Consider the following 18,317-nt stretch of genomic DNA (forward strand, 5'->3'; position numbering starts at 1 on the left):
TTTTCTGTGTGAAGTCAGTAAATAAAGTTTTTACAGTTAGAGCAGTATGATTGCTGGGGGGGGGGGGGGGGGGGGGGGAGGCTTTTCCTGAGTAGAATCCCAAAAGAATACAAACTGTCTGGGGAAAACTGCATCAACAGTGACTTAAGCTTGCTTCAATAACTCACAGCACAGTTGCTTTTCCATTACAGACTTAAATATCAGAGTGACTTAGCCAAAAATTATGAATTTTCTAGGTATAACAAAAAAGGCGAAAAGGCTTGAGAGTCTTCTGCTATAAAGGACTTACTTTGCTTTTTCCAGAAGAAATGTGTCTACTTTTGCTACGTATTTTTTTATTATTGGAAAAAATGTGTACTTTAGCAGCCATTTTCTAAATATATAAATGACATAATGATCAAACAGAGCAAAATAGTTTTCCCAATGCTGAAGCAACCTTAATTTTAAGGAATGTAATGTGTTAAAGGGAAAAATGAGTAATTTCTGTTGAAGGCAGTTTGACACAAGCAGAAAGAAAAAAACGTTCCAGCAATTTTTTTTTTAAATAGGTTCATTTTACTTGTGCAAATGTTGAGGTCTGTTTGACTGTTTCCTCATGTTAAAAAACTGACATTTTTAAAAGGGTTTTTGGTATATGAAATACTTGACACTCAGGTCAGGATGTATGAGGCAAAAAGTGTATGAGAGATACATGAGTAACTGCAGAAAACAGAGAAAAGCTGACAGCATTAACTTTCACACCAGTGTCTAGCATCAAGTGTCATCTCCGTCCTCACACCATGCAACAGCTTTCAGGGAGCATGTTTGTTTTTGGGGTTCCCCCCCCCAAGTGTTGAGGATAAATGTTTAACTAAATACCTCCTCAAAAGCTCTATATGCTGTATTCAACAGACACACTGCAGAGAACCTAAAAAATTGCAAAAAATGTTAACAGCTGCAAAGATGATACTGGATTTGACCTTCCCGATTCTGAAAAAGCTGAACTCTTTTTTTTTTTTTTTTATATATATCTGCTTCCCTTTCTGATGCATAATGAAACCTGAATATGAATAAAAGACTATTTTTTGCTAGAGATGAAACCGTAATTGTAGACAGAAGAAATACTGATACATGAAGTTTAGGTAGATATTTAAATGCTTAAAAAAAAAAAAAAAGCCGATGCATGTTATTGTATAGCCTAATGAAATTTACAGGTATTTGTTTCGGTTACACGCAGCTACGGGTCTAGAACTATGTTATTATTTGGAACCGGGCCACTTGCAAGCGGCCCCGGGGGTAGGAGCAGCTCTCGGGGCCAGCCGCGAAGCGGGCTCCCGCCCAGCCGACCCCCGGCCCGCCGCGGGGCAGCTGCACGGTGCGAGCCGGCCCCTGCGGCGACTCCGGGCGGGTCAGCGCGGCTCCTACCCGGGCGAGGCGGCGGAGGGAAGGGGCGGGCCGGGCTGCACCGCCCCGCCACCGCCGCCTCTGACGCGATCCGCAGGCGCCGCGGCGCGGCCCGGCGGCCCCGGGCATGGCGCGGCGCGGCCGGGACCGCAGTGACGGCGCGGGCCGCCCCGAGCTCCGCCCCTGCGCCGCGGCCGGGGCCCCGCGCGGCACCATGCGCCGCCCGCGCCGCCCGCTCGCCGCCTGAGGGAGCCGCCGCCGCCCGCCCCCCGCCCAGCCCTGCCCCATGGCTGCTCCTGCGGCGGCGGGGCCCGGCGCCGCGCTGCCCCCGGGCGCGGCGCGGCGCGACTTCTACTGGCTGCGCTCCTTCATCGCCGGAGGTGGGTGCCCCGGGCGGGCCCTGCGCGGTGCCCGGGCTCCGCGGGCTGCCAGGGGCGGGCGGCCGGGCTTTAGCCGGGGAGCCGGGCTGCGGGAGGTCGCTTCCGTCAGTGCCCGCGGTAAGGCTGCTGCCCGGGGCACCGCCGCCTAGGGGAGCAGGGGGCGCCCCGTTTCCCCGGAACGCGGTAGCGCAGGTGACGCGGCACACGCGAGTGACACGCACGTGTGTCAGCCAGCGACAGCCCTGCAGGCCGCCGGCAAAGTGCTGGGAGAGCCCACGCCCCGGTCGGGGAAGGCGGGTCACCCGCGTCCCGGGCCGCCGGTGTGAGTACTGCGGTGGTGCCCGGCGGGCGGGCAGCCGAGCCAGCACCTTGTTCACCTCGCAGAGAAACAACAGCCAGCCCGCCTGGCTGCGGGGCGCTGGCCCGGCCGCAGGGTTGGCAGGGCGGCGGCAGGATGCTCGCTGGAAGTTTTCCCGTCGCGCTTGCGCTGGCGGTGGGACCCCGCGGGGTCCGCGGCGGGCACGTAGCGCGCTCCGCCGGGAAGGGCAGCCAGGGCTGTGTGCCCCTCGAACGGAAGGGGGACACAGGGCAGAAAACTCTTGAGTAACTTTTTCTGAAAGCCTTTGCTCTGACTTCAGCAGCTGAGAGAGACAGTAGCCTGGGTTTGTTTGATCAGGAAAAGTAGCTTATACGTTTCGTTAAGGCTTTAAGGGTTTTGTAACATACCTCTAATAGAGGCTGTTTACTCGTCACCGCGGCTTTTTCCAGTCCCTAACTGAGTTTCTCCTCCCCAGTTCCGTTTAAAAATACGTTAGAAAAGAATCCCGTGTTTATCTGCTCATGCAAAGAACTTCTTCATCCTGTCGCTTTTCTGTTTCCCCTCTTGGAAAGGTGTTGCAGGGTGTTGTGCCAAAACAACTACTGCACCACTGGATCGAGTGAAGATTTTGCTGCAAGCTCATAACCACCATTATAAACATCTAGGTAAGATGGCTGCTGTGTGTCTTTAATTTTTGGTTTTAAATGCAGCATGTATGGTTTGGGTATGTCGATTTATTCAGTGATGTGGTTGATAACAAAAGTACTAATGGGGCAGAAAGTTGTATCTGGTCAGTCTCCGTGCTGTGTTTTGTGAGGTGTTTGAAAAGAAAAAGAAAGCCCTGTGTGAATAAGTTGCAGTATCGGTTGATGTCTTGAAGACTGAGATGTCAGAATAATCCTCAATAAGGCGTGTAAGAGCCAGGCTTGATCTTCCGCTTACCAAAGGCAGCAGGAGACTGGTAATCACAGGTTCAAAGCCTGGACCATTTATGTAAGAACTGTCACCGCTGGTGGCTGCTGCAGTCTGCCACGGTGGTGGGCTGGTTCCAGAGGGCTGTGGGGATCGGTGCTTTTGGAGCTCAGCAGCTGTCGCAGGGGCTGGCGATTACAAGGCTGTGACCGCTGAATCCAGCAAGACTCACATGCGCTTATGCTCGCAGACAGCAGTGTGGCTGGTATGAAGATAAAGTGGATTTGTGCTTGGCATAAGGCGCAGGTGATCCATGTTCGGCATCTCTATTGCATCATGGTGAGAGAATAAACTCACAGTTGTCAGCATGTTCAGAACCATTCTCTGTGGGGCTGTAACAGTGCCCTCTTGTGCATAGTATTTGAGGTGTCTTATGTCATTTGTTCTTGAAATGTCATCATATGTTCCGAAATTTAAGTGTGTTACAGTTGTCAAGAAAAAAAATAATAATTTTGAATTGGTTACTTTTACATGTAATGAAACTTCGGAATTTTTAACTTAGATGCTAAAGATACATTTTTTTAGAAGGCTGGAAAAATAAATCTTGAAACAAAATTAAATGGATATATATTCACTTCACTGTACCAAAAAGGGAAACTCAAGTAAATGTGGTGTTTTGCTAACAGTCACGTAACTATGTGCTCAAATCTGTAGTCTAAGAATTGAAGCCTGAAATAATTGGTTTGACTGATATTTTAAATCCTTATTTTCTGTTTGCTTTGTACTGTGCCATAATTGGCAAGTAAAATCTTGTATTATTCGCTGTTTAGGGTGTTAGATGTGATGCTGATTATTTGAAATGTCTGACTTGAATGCATGTCCTTGTTACATGCAAGCAAAAAAGAAAATTATGTGAATGAGATGCCTCTAAGTGCAGAGATACGATGGAGTAGTTCAAAGTCCTCAGTAAATGTTTTTACTGCCCTTGCTCTGTGGAGTTTGTGCTGCATGGATCTCAGAGCATGTGTTTTAAGAATTAAAAACAATACTGTTCATCATTGCAGAGAAGAGAGAAATTCTAATCATGGCATAAGGGTTTTCAGAAGCATGTAATAAATGTGACATCTTAAAAATATACTTAGTACTGTATTCTTAGAACCCCAGAAATTAATTAATACTTTTTATTTAAAGTTCAAATGAAAGTTTGTCAACTACTTTTTTTTTTTTGGCCTGAAAGTAAGATAAACGTGTAAGCCTTTTTCGTGTTCAGCTCTTATGTTATTAAGTAGTTGCGTGTGAATGAAAACTGTTTAACTATTTATTTCTTTAAAAAGAATATTAGAGTCAATTTGATAGCAATTGCACGTAACTAATATTATGTTTATAATAAAACTGTAGGTTTTGCCCAAACTTTGTGTGATCTTGCATTATTTCCCACCTATTAAAAGGGAGTAGGATTGCTTCTTGTTGCAATAGCTCTGGACAGGAAGTGTGAGATGTTTAAGTTGTAAGTAATGAGAGTCTTAAACTTGTTTACTTTGTTCCCTCAGTGATGGCACTTAATCTGTAATTTAGCATGTAGCAATATTAGATTGTTTTCCCGTGGTTTTAGATTTTTTTAAAGTATTTATTTTGAATTCACTGAATTGCAAAGTCAACCAGTTTCCTTCCTTCTGTTTCTAGTATTAGCTTCTGTGGGTGGATAGTATCATCTGCAATAGGATTACGTGGGCACGTCTTGAGGCCTGAATGCATGAGTTCAGAAAGGGGTTCACTGAGGCTGGGAGGTGAGGAAGCTGGTAAAACTTAACCTTAAACCTCTTCCTTCTGGCAATGTATGAGCATTGAAAGTGGATTTTCCACTCTCCATAGTTACGTGAACAACGTGATTCAGCCTTAGTTCTGTGCATACTTTCTTATTGTTAGTAATATTTACTTGATTTCTTTTTTCCCCTCTCCCCACAGTGTAATTGTTAAATACCTCTTTTTGTATTGCTGGCAGGAGTGTTTTCTACATTGTGTGCTGTCCCCAAAAAGGAAGGTTACCTTGGGCTGTATAAAGGAAATGGGGCAATGATGATTAGAATCTTTCCGTATGGCGCAATTCAGTTTATGGCATTTGACCAATATAAAAAGGTAGCTAATTTATTTTGTTTTCCTTTTCTTTTTTTCTGCCTACAATGAATGCAGATTTTTTAAGTGATTGAAACTAACACTGTAACTTCTGTGTTTCACTAATTAGCTGCATGTCTTTTCTAAGATTGCTTAATTTTATCTGAATCTAGCCATTAAAAATGGCAGTGCAACAGTGAAACTTTTTGCTGTGCTGCTCAAGGAAAAAAATTCCCACCAATTCTTGTACCTTTTTATTGTTGAAAATAATGCTGTGTTTTTTAATAAAAGAAAAAGGTAATATAAAGTCTGCTGCTATTTGTATTGCTGTAAGGTAGCCCTTTGTGAATAACATAGGAACAAAACGTAAAATGGAACCTTTTATTATAGTGTGTTGGGGATCTTCCTACTTGATGGATAGAGTAACCTAAACTTGAAAGTCTGTCTGGATATGACTGTTACATTTGACCTGACAAATGACTAGGTCAGGTTCTAGCTAAAAAATTACCTGGAAGAGAAAATGCTTATTCCAGGGTACAGCAAGATTTGTGGATTCCTTTCTGCTTTCACACATTTACTCTTTCATAATAAATACAAAATGAATTCCTGTAATCTTTTGGAGGTCAGGTGTTAGCATGAATACATCTTTAAACATTGCTGATATGTAATGAAAAATACTGTTTTACTGTTAGCAATGAGTTCTGTGTTTGAACAGTCCGATTTAGTACCCAGTGAAGTAAATTGCATGATTTTTACTGAAGATAGACTGAAATTGTGATTCCCTTCCTTAAAGAGCAAATTTCAGATGGCTGATACAAAGAAGCAACTGTAGTGAGTTTTGTATGTTCTTTTTTTATAGTAAAATCATAAATGCTGTTGATGTAAGTTTCTGTATAAGGAAAAAAAAATAACAAAATTATCTTCTTTGTAACAGAAACCGCTTCTTAAATAGTCTCAGTTATTTGATAAAAGCCTGGAAACCAGTTTCCAACTTCGTTCTAGGTTGTAAGGTAACATAGGAAGTTCTTGCTCTCAAATGCTTGTCCAATTTCTCTCGTCTCCTCCTTCTTTTTTTTTTTTTTTAAATCCAGTTAAACAAAATCTTAAAAATATATTTATAGGAATACATTTCACATACTGCACAGATGAAAAATTTACTCTTAAATGTTTCACTTTTCAACTTTGCTCGGTGTCCTTTGCCCTCTATCATGCAACAAGGATAGCGTTCAGTTTGCCTTGTTTGACACACATTAAAGGGAACGAAATAAAAAACCTAGTTTCTGAAGGAAACAGTAAAACCACTTTTAACTAATGGTTTTGCTTTGTTAGTAGAATTTTAGCACTTTCATGTTTTTAGTAAGAAATTGGTAACGGCAGTAATGTTCAGTGAATTCTTTTAACAGTAATCAAGTGCTCTGGTTTGAATTTCTAGTGTTGCAAACTTCTTGGAAATAGCTACAGGCTTTGCATTAATGTGCTAATAAACTGTGATGCACTTCCCTGTATTTTCTGATACATGACTATTGTAAATGTTCCATATTTTGTAGGTAATAAAGAAACAACTTGGGATTTCAGGGCACGTGCATCGATTAATGGCTGGATCCATGGCAGGTACTTGGATTTCAGACATCCCTTTTGCTGAAAAGTTAATATTTGTTTAGAGGATGATTTGATGTGTTTTCAGGTCAAACTGTTGCAAATTTGTATTAAGCAAAAATACTAGTAAATGGTTAATGTAACAAATAGTTGCCTAACTGAAAATTGTTTGTCTAAGAGTATTCTTTTTTTTGTTCAAGCATTGAATTCTGTGCTGTGTTGTAGAGCACAGATTTTACAGTGTTTATTATGGCTTTTAAAAAGGAAAAATCTAGTGTCATCAAGATATGAGGTATAAAGATGCAGGTTTTAGTAGAATTGGCTCATCAGCCTGTCTGCCATTGCTGCTAGGTTGAATATAAGCCCATAGAAATAGGGAGAACTGCAGTTCCTTAATTGGTGAATTCTTTGGATTTGCCAGAAACGTCTATTTAATATCCAGCGCAGGATTGCCATGATTCTGTTAGATCGTGTGTGAATGTTAAAAACCCATCATTTATCCATTAATGCAACAGCAGTGGGAAAACCCATTTGTAAACTGCCAGTATATAGTATAATACATTTCTGTTTTCCTCTTGCTAATCATTCAGCGAAAAGTAGCTAAGAAAAAACAGGGAAAGGTAAGTAATAGTGGACTGATTGTTAATCAAGGTGCTTCTTCGCTTGCTTTTACTTTGTAAAACTGGCTTAATACTGTCTAGTGACAGTCGGTAAATAGTTATGAATATTAATATTTAGCTTCTTTTGAATAAAAATACTGGGGCTTGTCAATACTATCTTTAGTTAAACAAGAAGACCTCACAGAAGTATTTAGGCTTCGCATGGCATCAGAGGAAAAGGAAGGAGAATGAAGTGAAACAGGTCAGAAGTCCTAAACACTAGCAAAAGCCATTTAGCAAGCTATGTTCCAGAACCTGGTTGGCTTTCTATCTGAAGGAAATGGGGAAGAGTATATAGATTTTTTTTTTCTTTCTTTCCCCCGACTTTAACTGTACTAAAGAAAATTTTACATTCCACCTTCCTCCACCACCCAAGAAAAGCTTATTAGCTTTTTCAGGGGCCTTGTCAGAGACCTGGATTTTATTCTGTCTCTTCCCAGTTTGGGTGACTGAAGGAGACTGCGTGCTGCATGTACCCCAGTGTTGGTGGAGGGGCATCTTTACAATTTCCTGGAACCTAATGTTAGCAGTTGGAAATGGATAATCCTTGTCTCCTTTTCCTTTCTGTCCCCTCTACACCGTCTAGTCACCCAGCTGTCTGCTTTCACTTCTGCATATGCTACTGATACTTAAATCTTGCTTATGTCACCGTTTCCAGCGTTACTAGCAGGCAACAGACCTGAATCAGCTTCAAAGTGGTGGGAAACATCTGAGTATCTTCTGTTAGTGATGAACAGGATCAAAAGCATATCCACTGGGGAAAAACCAAGCCAATGTGATGGGGGGGTAGTGAAGTGGGGGAAAAGGAAAACCTATTGTAATGCATATATTTGAGGAGGCCAAGTTAAAGTTACTGTGGAAACTTTTAACTCTGAATTTCCTGAGTCTTGTGTGATTCAAATTTCAGTTCTAGCACCTCATTAACAGATAAATGGTGTATAACTTCTTTTAAGGAAACAGAGAGCTGAGGAGAAGATAGAGAAATCATAGAGGTTAGTGGGGTTTAGGAAACAAAATGACCAAATAATACTTGTATCACAGGATGATTTTGCAAATTAAATATTTTGTTTGTTTTCTAATTGAAAAATCTGAATTACAACACAGGAATGTGTATTTCCTCCCCTGCACTTGACTAATTTAAAAAAAGCCAAAAAGAACTAGATGTTATCTAGCATAAACTCGAATTCCATGAAATTGATACAGAAAGCATGTTTTTGTTTTTACTTTTAGTAAAACAGTATTGATCTAGGAGGATACTGATTGTCTCAATTTGAAATAGTATGTAATTAACAGTTACCTATTTGAGTTAACAGTTTAAAAGAATTTGTACTGTTTATTTCTTCAGGTGCATTTCAGAAGGAAACAACTATATATTGGAGGTCTAGAAATATTAGGGCCTTAAATGAGGCAGCTCCTTAACCTGTCTGATAAATATTCTTTGTCATCTATGTCAGCTATTTCTCTCTACATGTAGTTCCTGAAGCTTTGTCTTGTTCAGAAGATGCCTCCTTAATAAATTAATCTTCATAATACGAGTTAAGGAGCATATCTTTCACAGTTCAAGTCTGTGACTTGTGCTTATCACTTTTTGAACTTATACTTCTGATTCGCCTGGTAGTACTTAATTTGATCTACGTAGTTATTGCTAAGTACAAAGAGCATGATACAGAAATTATAAAAGTTTGTTTATCTGATATGTTTGCAGTACTTAATCTTTGTAAATGTGGGGTTACACTTGGGTTTTTTTTTTTCCTCCAGATGTGCTTAAGTTTTTATTTTCAAAGAAAAAACTACTAAGAATAGGGGAATAGTAGGGAAATTGGAAGACAGAGATAAATCCCTCTACAGCTAATCTCACTGTTAACTCCCAAAGCCTGGGAAGCAAATCAACAGTCAGTCTAATTCCTGTTGTGCTTCATAAATGCTAAATCTCAGTAAAGGTCTATATAATCCAGTATCTTGTCCCCAAGAGTGGTCAAAGGTGCTTGAGGACAATATGATAAGTGAAGAATATTGTTCCCCTGACTTCCTTGACTTCTGCGTCAGAATGTGCAATAAAAAGTCTGCTATGCTTGAAGAAGTGGTTCCTTAAAGGAAGGAGTTGCTACATTGCCTTATTACGATCATTTCAGATCAGACACTGGGAATTGCAGTATGTATATTAAATGTTGAGATACTTCCAATTCTATCCTGTTTAACCAACCACGAGAGACATTTTTGGCTCAACTCATTATTTGGGACAGACTTTGCTTCTTCAAGATGGGGAATCAGCCTTAAGATGCTGTGGTCTGACTTCTGATAATTCATAATACTTAGGAAGATGAAGTTAGTAATTGTGTAGACTTCCCACAATGACTTTTTGTCCCAAAGTTGGCTGCTGTTCCTCTCGGAAAGGATAGTGTGTCTTCTGAACTCCAAAGGAAATCTTGATCCCTTGTATGCACATTTTGCTTATATGAACAGCAAGCAGTAACATGCCTCTCCCAGTTGCTTCAAGAAAGCATATTTTGTGGCTGATGTTAGAAATCCAGGGTGTTTTTCAGAATTCATGGCTAGAGGATTTTAAGTTTTTTTAAAAAAAATTCCTATTAAAATCCTTACTACATATGGTTTCTTTTAGTTCCATCTGATTTTTTTTTTTTTTAGTTGTACTATTTTTTGACTGTGTTCACTAGTTAGTGCTTGCACTAGTTAGGGCATTCACCAAGCTCTTGGTTGGTCTGTTTGCTAGTTTTTGTTCCGAGAATATTCCTGGGTGCTATCAGTGCATGATTGGAAAGAAGGGGGATAAAGTTCTCTGTTTGTGAAGTAGGATGACTTTCCTGTGAACTCTTACACTCTGTAAAAGCCTTTTTTCTCTTACATTTTTTTTGAAACTGATTTAATCCATTTTACGGTATTTCTGGATATCTCAGGCAAGCCATTAGAAAAATGCTGTAGTGTGAGGGATTGCATTTAATAATACTGGTCAGTGGAAACAGTCCTAAAGTTGCTTTGGTGTTTTGCAGCTTCTGACCTTTGAACCCTGTGGGTGAGACAACATCAGAAATCAACTGCACATGTCTGCTTTGTGTTCAGAGGTATCATCCAAAAATCTCTGGAAGAGATGTTTTTGTCTTCTGAAAGAAATTGCTAGTAGGATACTCCAGAAGACCACAAACTTTAGTCTCAATTGACAGTTGACCAGTGTCAGCTTTTTGGATAGCTTGCTTATGGTGTTTGGTTTTTTCTTCCCATCTAATCCTGATATCTTCTGTCAGACCATTCAGCTTAAAGTTGTGTTGGTTTTTTTTCTCTCCAGACATAAAAGTTACGAAGTTTCTTTGCTGAGTTGTTGTGTTTGGGTTTTGTTGTTGGTTTGGTTCCCCGCTCCCCCGCCCCGTTGTTTTCTTTTAACCAGGAAATGATACACCTACAAAGAGATATCATTAAGAGACTATTAAAACTAATGCTAGCAGGAAACTACAACTTCTTAAAAAGTGTGCTTATCTTCTGTAGGACTAGTTTTTAAGGGTGATGTTTAGCTAAATCAGAGCAGCTGCCAGAAAACAATACCGATCGCAAAGGTTTTTTTTCTTTTCTCCTTTTCCCAGTTTTTTGGTTTTGGTTTTTCTTTTTTTAATTTTTATTTTTAGTGATAGTGGTATAGCACCAGAAAATTACATCTGTTTTTTAGTAAATATTTTAAACTATTCCTTCCAAATAATTTGTCAGCAATTGAGTGGTTTACCTCAAAAATTAGCAGTAGGAAAGTACTTGTTATTCAGGTAACTGTTAGAGGAGTTGTTCTGTTCCCAGAATTGCAAGTTGGTCAGCATGTAATCAGTTTTGAAGCAGCTTATAACTGGATGAATCCTAAGATTTGATTATTTTGGCATCTTAAGTGTAGAAATAGCTTTTTTTGGTCAGAGTTTTAAAATGGAAGTGCTGGTATAACAACTATTAAAATGCAGTAATGCAACACTGTTAAGTACTCTTTATCAGTACAATCCTCAATTTATTTTAAATGTCATTAGAATATACTTTGCATTTTCAGATGCAGTGGCTACATGTACCCATATCCAGTAATCACAGCAAATTGTGACAAAACCTTTCTGAAATTAAACGTGTAAATTTGATGGGTTTCTTTTATTTTATTTTTTTTATGATATGGTAGGATTAGGTTTTGTGGTTGCAATCCAGTAAAGGTGATGAACTTGAGTAGCCTGATGCTTGTGAGCCATGGACTTAAAAAAAATTGCTTATGTGAATACAGTTAGGTCCATAAATTCTTTGGAAAATCAAGGCCTAGATGTGCAGCTTCGGTGAACACCAAGTATAAACACAAACCCTTTGTGTGTTGCTGGAGTTAAGTGTTTCTATTTGCTGCTAAGTGACTTCAAGTGTTTCTTTAACAAAATTTGTATATGCTATTATATTCACTGCCACAAAAGGAAATTTTAATTTTCAAACTAATTCTAGAATCAGATAAGGTGTAGGTGAGTTTTGTTTGCTTGTTTTGTTTTTGTTTTCAATAAAGGTATTACAGCAGTGATTTGTACTTACCCTCTTGATATGGTTAGAGTTCGTCTGGCATTCCAAGTAAAAGGGGAACACAAGTACATGGGAATTATCCATGCATTCAAGATGATTTACACAAAGGTATTTTTTCTTTTAATCTTCAGTTCTGTCAAAGCAAAATATGCTTTTTAAAGAATGTTGCACTGCATTGAAAATAATGGCTTGGTGGAAAATAACATGACTTCATTGCGTGCACATTGAATTTTTTAATGTAAAAAATTATCTGGATGCTTCCTTCTACTTAAGGCTGCTAAGACACATATAAATGGGAGGTCAAAAACAGCAGAGAATTTGCTTTTCAAGAGCGAGTAGTAATAGTGGAAAAAAATTTGGGGAGGGAGGGATATGTATAAATGCAGAAATGTCTCCTAGATTGTGCTGTTTGATGTAGATTTTTTCTCTTTCATTTTCACTTCGTCTCCTATGGAGCCAGGCAGTTGTCCCCTCAGTTCTTCAGGCACAAGAAATGGAACTTGATGTTAGCTCCTTGGTGCTAGATGATCTAGTCAGATTGCTGTCATGTGAATCTGTATGAACAGTTGTATAACTTGTACAACATTTGTTGTGTTTCTCGCCACAAATATACTTGTATTTTTCTTTCCAAGGAAGGTGGTTTTTGTGGGTTCTACAGAGGGCTGATGCCAACTGTTGTAGGAATGGCACCATATGCGGGTAAGTTAAAAACAGAACGAGGCAATCCTTCAGCAGTTACGTGTGCTACTAAATTTACATAATATATTCACGTACTTAGTTAATTAGCTTCTGTTAAAATCCAGTATTCTGGTTTTTACTGAATGCAGAGGGGTGGCCAGTAGAAGCATTTGCAACTCTTTAATCCCAATCTAGAATTCATCAACGTGCGTTAAAGCATCTTCAACAGGCATAGCCTAATTTTTCTGAAACTTGGAGTTGAAAGGAAGAGAGTTTAAGTAGTGGTTCTTTCTCTTCTTCCCAGTTTTCCCACAAGAAAGCGTGTAGGATATTTCTCTCAAACAGATAGATCCATGAGACAGTCGAGCGCTCTGTAGATGGAGGCCTAAGAGCCTCTGCATTGGCTCCATCTCCTGGCGACTCTTCTGTAAATGCTTACAGAAGCTAAAGCAGTGGGTCACGTGGGTTGGAGGGACATCAGAACTTCCAAGCGAAACTACGCTCATATTTAAGAGATGAGAGATGTTCTCCAGTTAAAAAGATCTTAGGAGTTACTCTTAACAGCAGTCCAGTAATTTAAAACCCACAGTTTAGCTCAGTTAAAGTATTCTTTTAATGTTAATTGTAAATGCTAATTCATTTGGACAGATTTTACTGTAGAAGTTCAAAGTAGTGTTTATCTATTTCTTTCTGCTTAAGAAAAACTTCTAAAAGAATTGGAAAGTAGCTTCATTTTATATTTGCAGCTTTTTGTTTATGATGATGATGCATCAACAAATAGTTTGCTTTTTTTATGAAAGTACATAAATTTCCTTTTAGGTTTTTCATTTTTTACCTTTGGTACCTTAAAGAGCATTGGACTTGCTCAAGCACCTAACTTGCTTGGACGGCCTTCATTAGATAATCCCGATGTCTTAGTTTTGAAAACACATGTAAATCTGCTGTGTGGTGGCATAGCTGGAGCAATAGCTCAGACGATATCGTAAGTTTGGGTATTGTTCGGGGTTTTTTTTTCCTGTATAGCTGTTCATTCTAAAGAAACTTTTATCTGAGAACATGATTTTATGTAAGTCTAGTTATTAATAAAGTTTTTAAAACAGGTTAATCAGATGCTGGAATTCAGTTTCCTATTGTTTCATTTATTAAATATCTATTTAATCTTCAGGCTCTGTAAAGATACATGCATTGATTCTATTAAACAAATTCAGTTAAATCTCCTAAAATTGGTTGAAATCCTTTTTGGTAAGCTATGAAGTTTTGACCACGAACATAATGTGCAGAATTTTATTATTCCAATTTATTTTCAAAACGATGTGACCTGTAAAGCCGTAGAATTTTAAAAAAATAACAAGTCTTAGATACTGTATTTGGTGTTAATTTTTCTTACTACTTTGCCTGCTTTCTCCATTCTCATGCTGTTCTTGTCATTTTATTTTGTCCATAAATAATTTAATGGACTTACATGGCATAATTTTTTTCACTAAATCACTGCATTACAAATGTAATTTTCTATTCATTCTTAAACTGTTAATTTTATTTTTGATTCAGGTGTCTTCTCCCTCCAGCGTTTTACAGACTGTTTTATATTCTCATCTGATCTTCATGTGTCTTCCTTACTCGTGCCAAATGGAATATATTAAGAGATCTGATTTGCTGGTTTTGGTTATATAGGGGAAGTCTCCCTTTTTGGAGAACTTTCAGCTGTGTTGAGAATCTGAGCCGGATTCCTGACTCACTGAAAAGGGAGCTTGGAGGTTGCACATGGACTTCTTTGTATTCTTTTTTTTTTTGAACAATATTCATATAGTCATCACACACCTGGTTGAACTGCTGTTCAAATATCTCCTCTGTAGATATCCCCTTGATGTAACTCGTAGGCGAATGCAGTTAGGAGCAGTTCTCCCAGACTCTGAAAAGTGCCTGTAAGTATTTTCTTTTTATCCGTAGTAACCAAATTCTTAGATGTGTGAGCAAAGTTAAATTCTTAAAGTTTAAAAATAACAAAACAAAAAAAGCCCCCAAGCTACTATGTTGTTGTTGTCTTTGTTCTTTTAATGAGTAAGTTTCTACACCGACAAAAACTGTCATTATCACTCTGGGGTTAAAAAAAAAAACCCAAACTGATATCACAATGGCACTTTTGTTAGTAATGTGTGTTTGTATTAGTAACAATTTTTTGTATTCTAACTCAGCTTGCGATGTCTGTCTAACATCAGCAGAATCCCTAGGAGATAGACTGCGTGCTTCTACTGAAATGAAATGTTTCAGTGTTTTTTAATGGTGCAGAATCTGTTCCATACCATGATTTTGCATAATACTGTTTTATTTGACTTTTTTTACATTTATGGTAATGTCCCACACCCCACATGTGGTTGGGGTTCATCCAGTAGAAGTGGAAGTACTGTAATATCCTTAAAATCATAATATTAAATCGGTTCTTGTCTTGAAAAACTTTCTGAATTTCAAATTGCCTCAAGCAATTCTCAGACAGTTTTATTTTGGTTACTTTTGATCTTGTGGAATTGTGTATAGTGTGAACCTCCTGCCTGGTGAATTGCATCTTACTAACAGCAGCCTGTCTCAGTGCGCTTTCATAAACAACCTAGATGTTGCTTATGGTGAAAGTTGCTGTTCTGTTTTCCTTAACAGCCTTAATGTTGGGGGTTTTTGCTTGGCTTTTTTCCACTTCAGATTATTTTTAAAATAAAAATGTGTTAATTGTTCTTAGTGGTTTACTTTCTGCATTTGTGAGAACTACTTTTACAGACATTAGGCTTCCCAGTTTAACAATACTGTTGTGACCATGTTGAAGAGCAGCGTGCCTTGAGGGAGAGTAGGTCTGTGTCTTTAGAGGATGAGAGGATATAACAAGTAGGGAATCTTGAAGCTTTGAGGCATGTGGAAGATGTTCTCAAAGAGCAATGTCTCTAATAGCTGGGAAATCCTGAGCACCTTACAGTTTTTTATGTTGGTTTGTGTTGAATATTCATTTGCTCTGTTTCAGTATAAGTATGAGGAAAATTTTTCTCTTTGCAAATTCTGCTTTTAAGAAGGTCAAATATATATAATACTTAACATAAATTCTAGCATTTTTCCTTTGAGAGAAAATACTAGGTCTTTGTCATGGTGGAGAAAGCTACACACCTGCAAGTTGTAGAATACAGAGCTAAACGCAGATTTTATATGCAGAGCTTTAGAAGGATGGGTAGTATGATTGAGTGCTTAAAGAAGGAGAATGGGATATGAGCCTAAATACTGATCTGTAATGCAAGAAGTGTGTGCTACATTGGGCAAATGTTGTTTCTGTTACTCTGTATTACGTTTGTAAGAGGAATTGATGCTTCTCAACTGCTTCCTGCCAGATAGGCAACAGAATATACATAGCTGTTCTGTTGTGAAATGTCTGAATATGTCTTTCAGACTGAAACTTCTTTAGATGGGATTGCACTGTACTCTTTGCAATTCCCAGCCATTGTGTCCAGATTTCTTGCAGAAGCTCAGGCTGCCTTCTAAGTCCTAAAAACACTACAGTGCTTTGCTATATGGAGTCCCACATTTTTTTTCTCTATAGATCTCTTAAGAACAGAGTAAAACAAGTGTCTTGTATTTAAAGACAGTGATTTTCGCTATTGCACATGTGTATCCAATAATGATGTGAATTTTTTTTTTTTCAGTACAATGGTGCAGACACTGAAATACGTGTATCAACAACATGGAATACGAAGAGGATTATACCGTGGTTTATCTCTAAATTACATTCGTTGTATTCCTTCCCAGGCTGTGGCTTTCACCACATATGAACTTATGAAACAATTCTTGCACCTCAACTAATGTTTTTTTAGACTTCCCTGTAAAACTACACTATCAGTCTTCAAATTATATTGGTGACTAAATTACTTGAAGTTTAAAAAAAGAAAGCTATCTGTTACTGTGGAACTGCTGTTGTCCAACATTTTTTATTTGCCGAAGTGTGGTTATTTTCCTGGAGTCAAATCAGGAGACAGATCAAAATAAACAGTAGTTAGCTATAAACATTTTTTTACACTTGATCTTCTAGGCTTCATTAGATTAATGTTAAGAATTACACAGTTTAAAAATTACACCCACATTTTATATGGGTTTCAAGCTGTTAGTTATTTAGCTTTATCACCATTCCAGGAGTTACACACATGGTTATGTTGCTTTTTAAACTAGTAGTTAGACATCTGTTCTTTAAAAATGAAATGTAATAAACCAATTTGAACAAAATGCAATGATTTTCATATTCATATACTTGTCAGCTCTGTAGAAGCTGAACTTAGCAGACCACAATTTAAGCATCTTTTCTTTCTTTTTTTGTCTAAGTTTTCTGTACGCAAGAACAAGCATGTATCTTCAGATTGGTACATATGAAAGGCTCTTCAACCATTTCAATAAAAGATGACAAGATGTATGTAACATTATTAGAAATCTTGCAATTTGGAAACTGGTTTCTTGGCATACATTCTATTTTAAAATATGCTGTATTTACACAAATAAAAGCAGGGGGAACTTTTACAGTGACAAGTGCTAGAAAAGGTCTTAAGGCAGTTAGTATGGGACTAATCTTAAAAGGCATTCCAGTACTTTTTCTGTGAGGCTGAAGTTCTCGTTTCAGTTTATTGAAGGCTGAGTATTTATGTACTTTACAGTACTAGCTCATGTAAACAGGTTTGTCCCTTCCTTAAAACATGGTGACAAACAAGACTGCATGCTGCTGCATTTACTTGTTTAGGCATATGGGCCATATCCAACCTCTCACGCAAGAAAAGAAAATGAAGATTGTATTGGAGTCTGTAGATGTGTATATGTACTGTTTCTAAGGTATGGTATGCAACAGACTGTTATGTTTTCCTCCTCTTCCAATTCCTTTTGTAGAGGGAATTATTTTCCAGACGTGTTTATACATTATTTGCATTGGTACTCTTGATTTTACTCACTTGATTCAGGAAACTGTAAAGCATTTAAGTGATGTCAGTTATTTATTTGTTGTAAATATTTTAAAGTGTCTTTGAAGAATTGATAATGTTTATGTTAAATGGTGGATGGTAAGATGGATTTGCTTAATTTTGACAAACTTGACAAACTCAATTTTGAGTTATGTTAAATACCAACTTTTGTGGCTGATTTCCCCCATGCCCCCCCAGTTTCTTAAAAGTATGTATTTCTTTGATATTTAACAATGTAGCTATGGACAGAGAATGAGATGTATTTGAATTTATTTTATTAAAAATTTTGAACTAAGGTCTTTGTGTGGTTTATATGTTACAGTCAGAAAGAATGCGTGTTTCTAGAATTATTTCTGTTTCCCCATGTAGGTAAATCTGCATAATATTGTCATTCATAACTAAAAGACAAGTAAGATTTTTTTCCATATGATCTTTAGTGTCACTTGAAGGAAAACTAACCAATATCACAATGAATTCTTGTATTTTAAAGCCCCTGCAGCAGAGCTATATCCACTGCATTAAAAACCACACCAATAACGCCCCCCCCCAAAAAAAACCAACCAACAACAACCACCCACAAACAAAAAAACCAACCCAAACCCAAGAACAAACCAAAACCAAACACTGGAGGAGATTCACCATTTTTCTTTCCTGTACTGTTCTACTGTGTGAGCAGATAAACATCTTTTCAGGTGCCACTTCCTTGTGATGTTAATACTGTTTAGTGTTACATCTTAATTTCACTAAAAGCAATATATTTGAAGAACTCAAATAGCTT

General features: G+C 38.3%; 1 protein-coding gene across 6 annotated transcripts; it reads left to right on the top strand.

Moving 5' to 3' along the window:
- Window positions 1-1,488: 1,488 nt before the first annotated feature.
- SLC25A16 (solute carrier family 25 member 16) lies at window positions 1,489-17,834 on the top strand. 6 transcript variants are annotated; one of them, XM_056351689.1, is made up of 10 exons: window positions 1,937-2,366; window positions 2,655-2,747; window positions 4,678-4,781; window positions 4,997-5,130; window positions 6,654-6,717; window positions 11,881-12,002; window positions 12,527-12,593; window positions 13,392-13,554; window positions 14,426-14,494; window positions 16,247-17,834. In XM_056351689.1, exons 3-10 carry the CDS (start codon window positions 4,748-4,750, stop codon window positions 16,401-16,403), a joined length of 810 nt encoding a protein of 269 aa, XP_056207664.1. In that variant the 5' UTR covers window positions 1,937-2,366; window positions 2,655-2,747; window positions 4,678-4,747; the 3' UTR covers window positions 16,404-17,834. The 6 variants fall into 6 exon arrangements, with proteins under 6 accessions (XP_056207665.1, XP_056207663.1, XP_056207669.1 ...); XM_056351692.1 differs by lacking the exon at window positions 4,678-4,781 and adding an exon at window positions 6,041-6,116 and having other exon boundaries at window positions 1,938-2,366; XM_056351688.1 differs by lacking the exons at window positions 1,937-2,366; window positions 4,678-4,781 and adding an exon at window positions 1,492-1,763.
- Window positions 17,835-18,317: the final 483 nt, after the last annotated feature.

The sequence above is a fragment of the Falco biarmicus genome, chromosome 9 (genome assembly GCF_023638135.1).
Source record: "Falco biarmicus isolate bFalBia1 chromosome 9, bFalBia1.pri, whole genome shotgun sequence".
Lineage (NCBI taxonomy): Eukaryota > Metazoa > Chordata > Aves > Falconiformes > Falconidae > Falco > Falco biarmicus.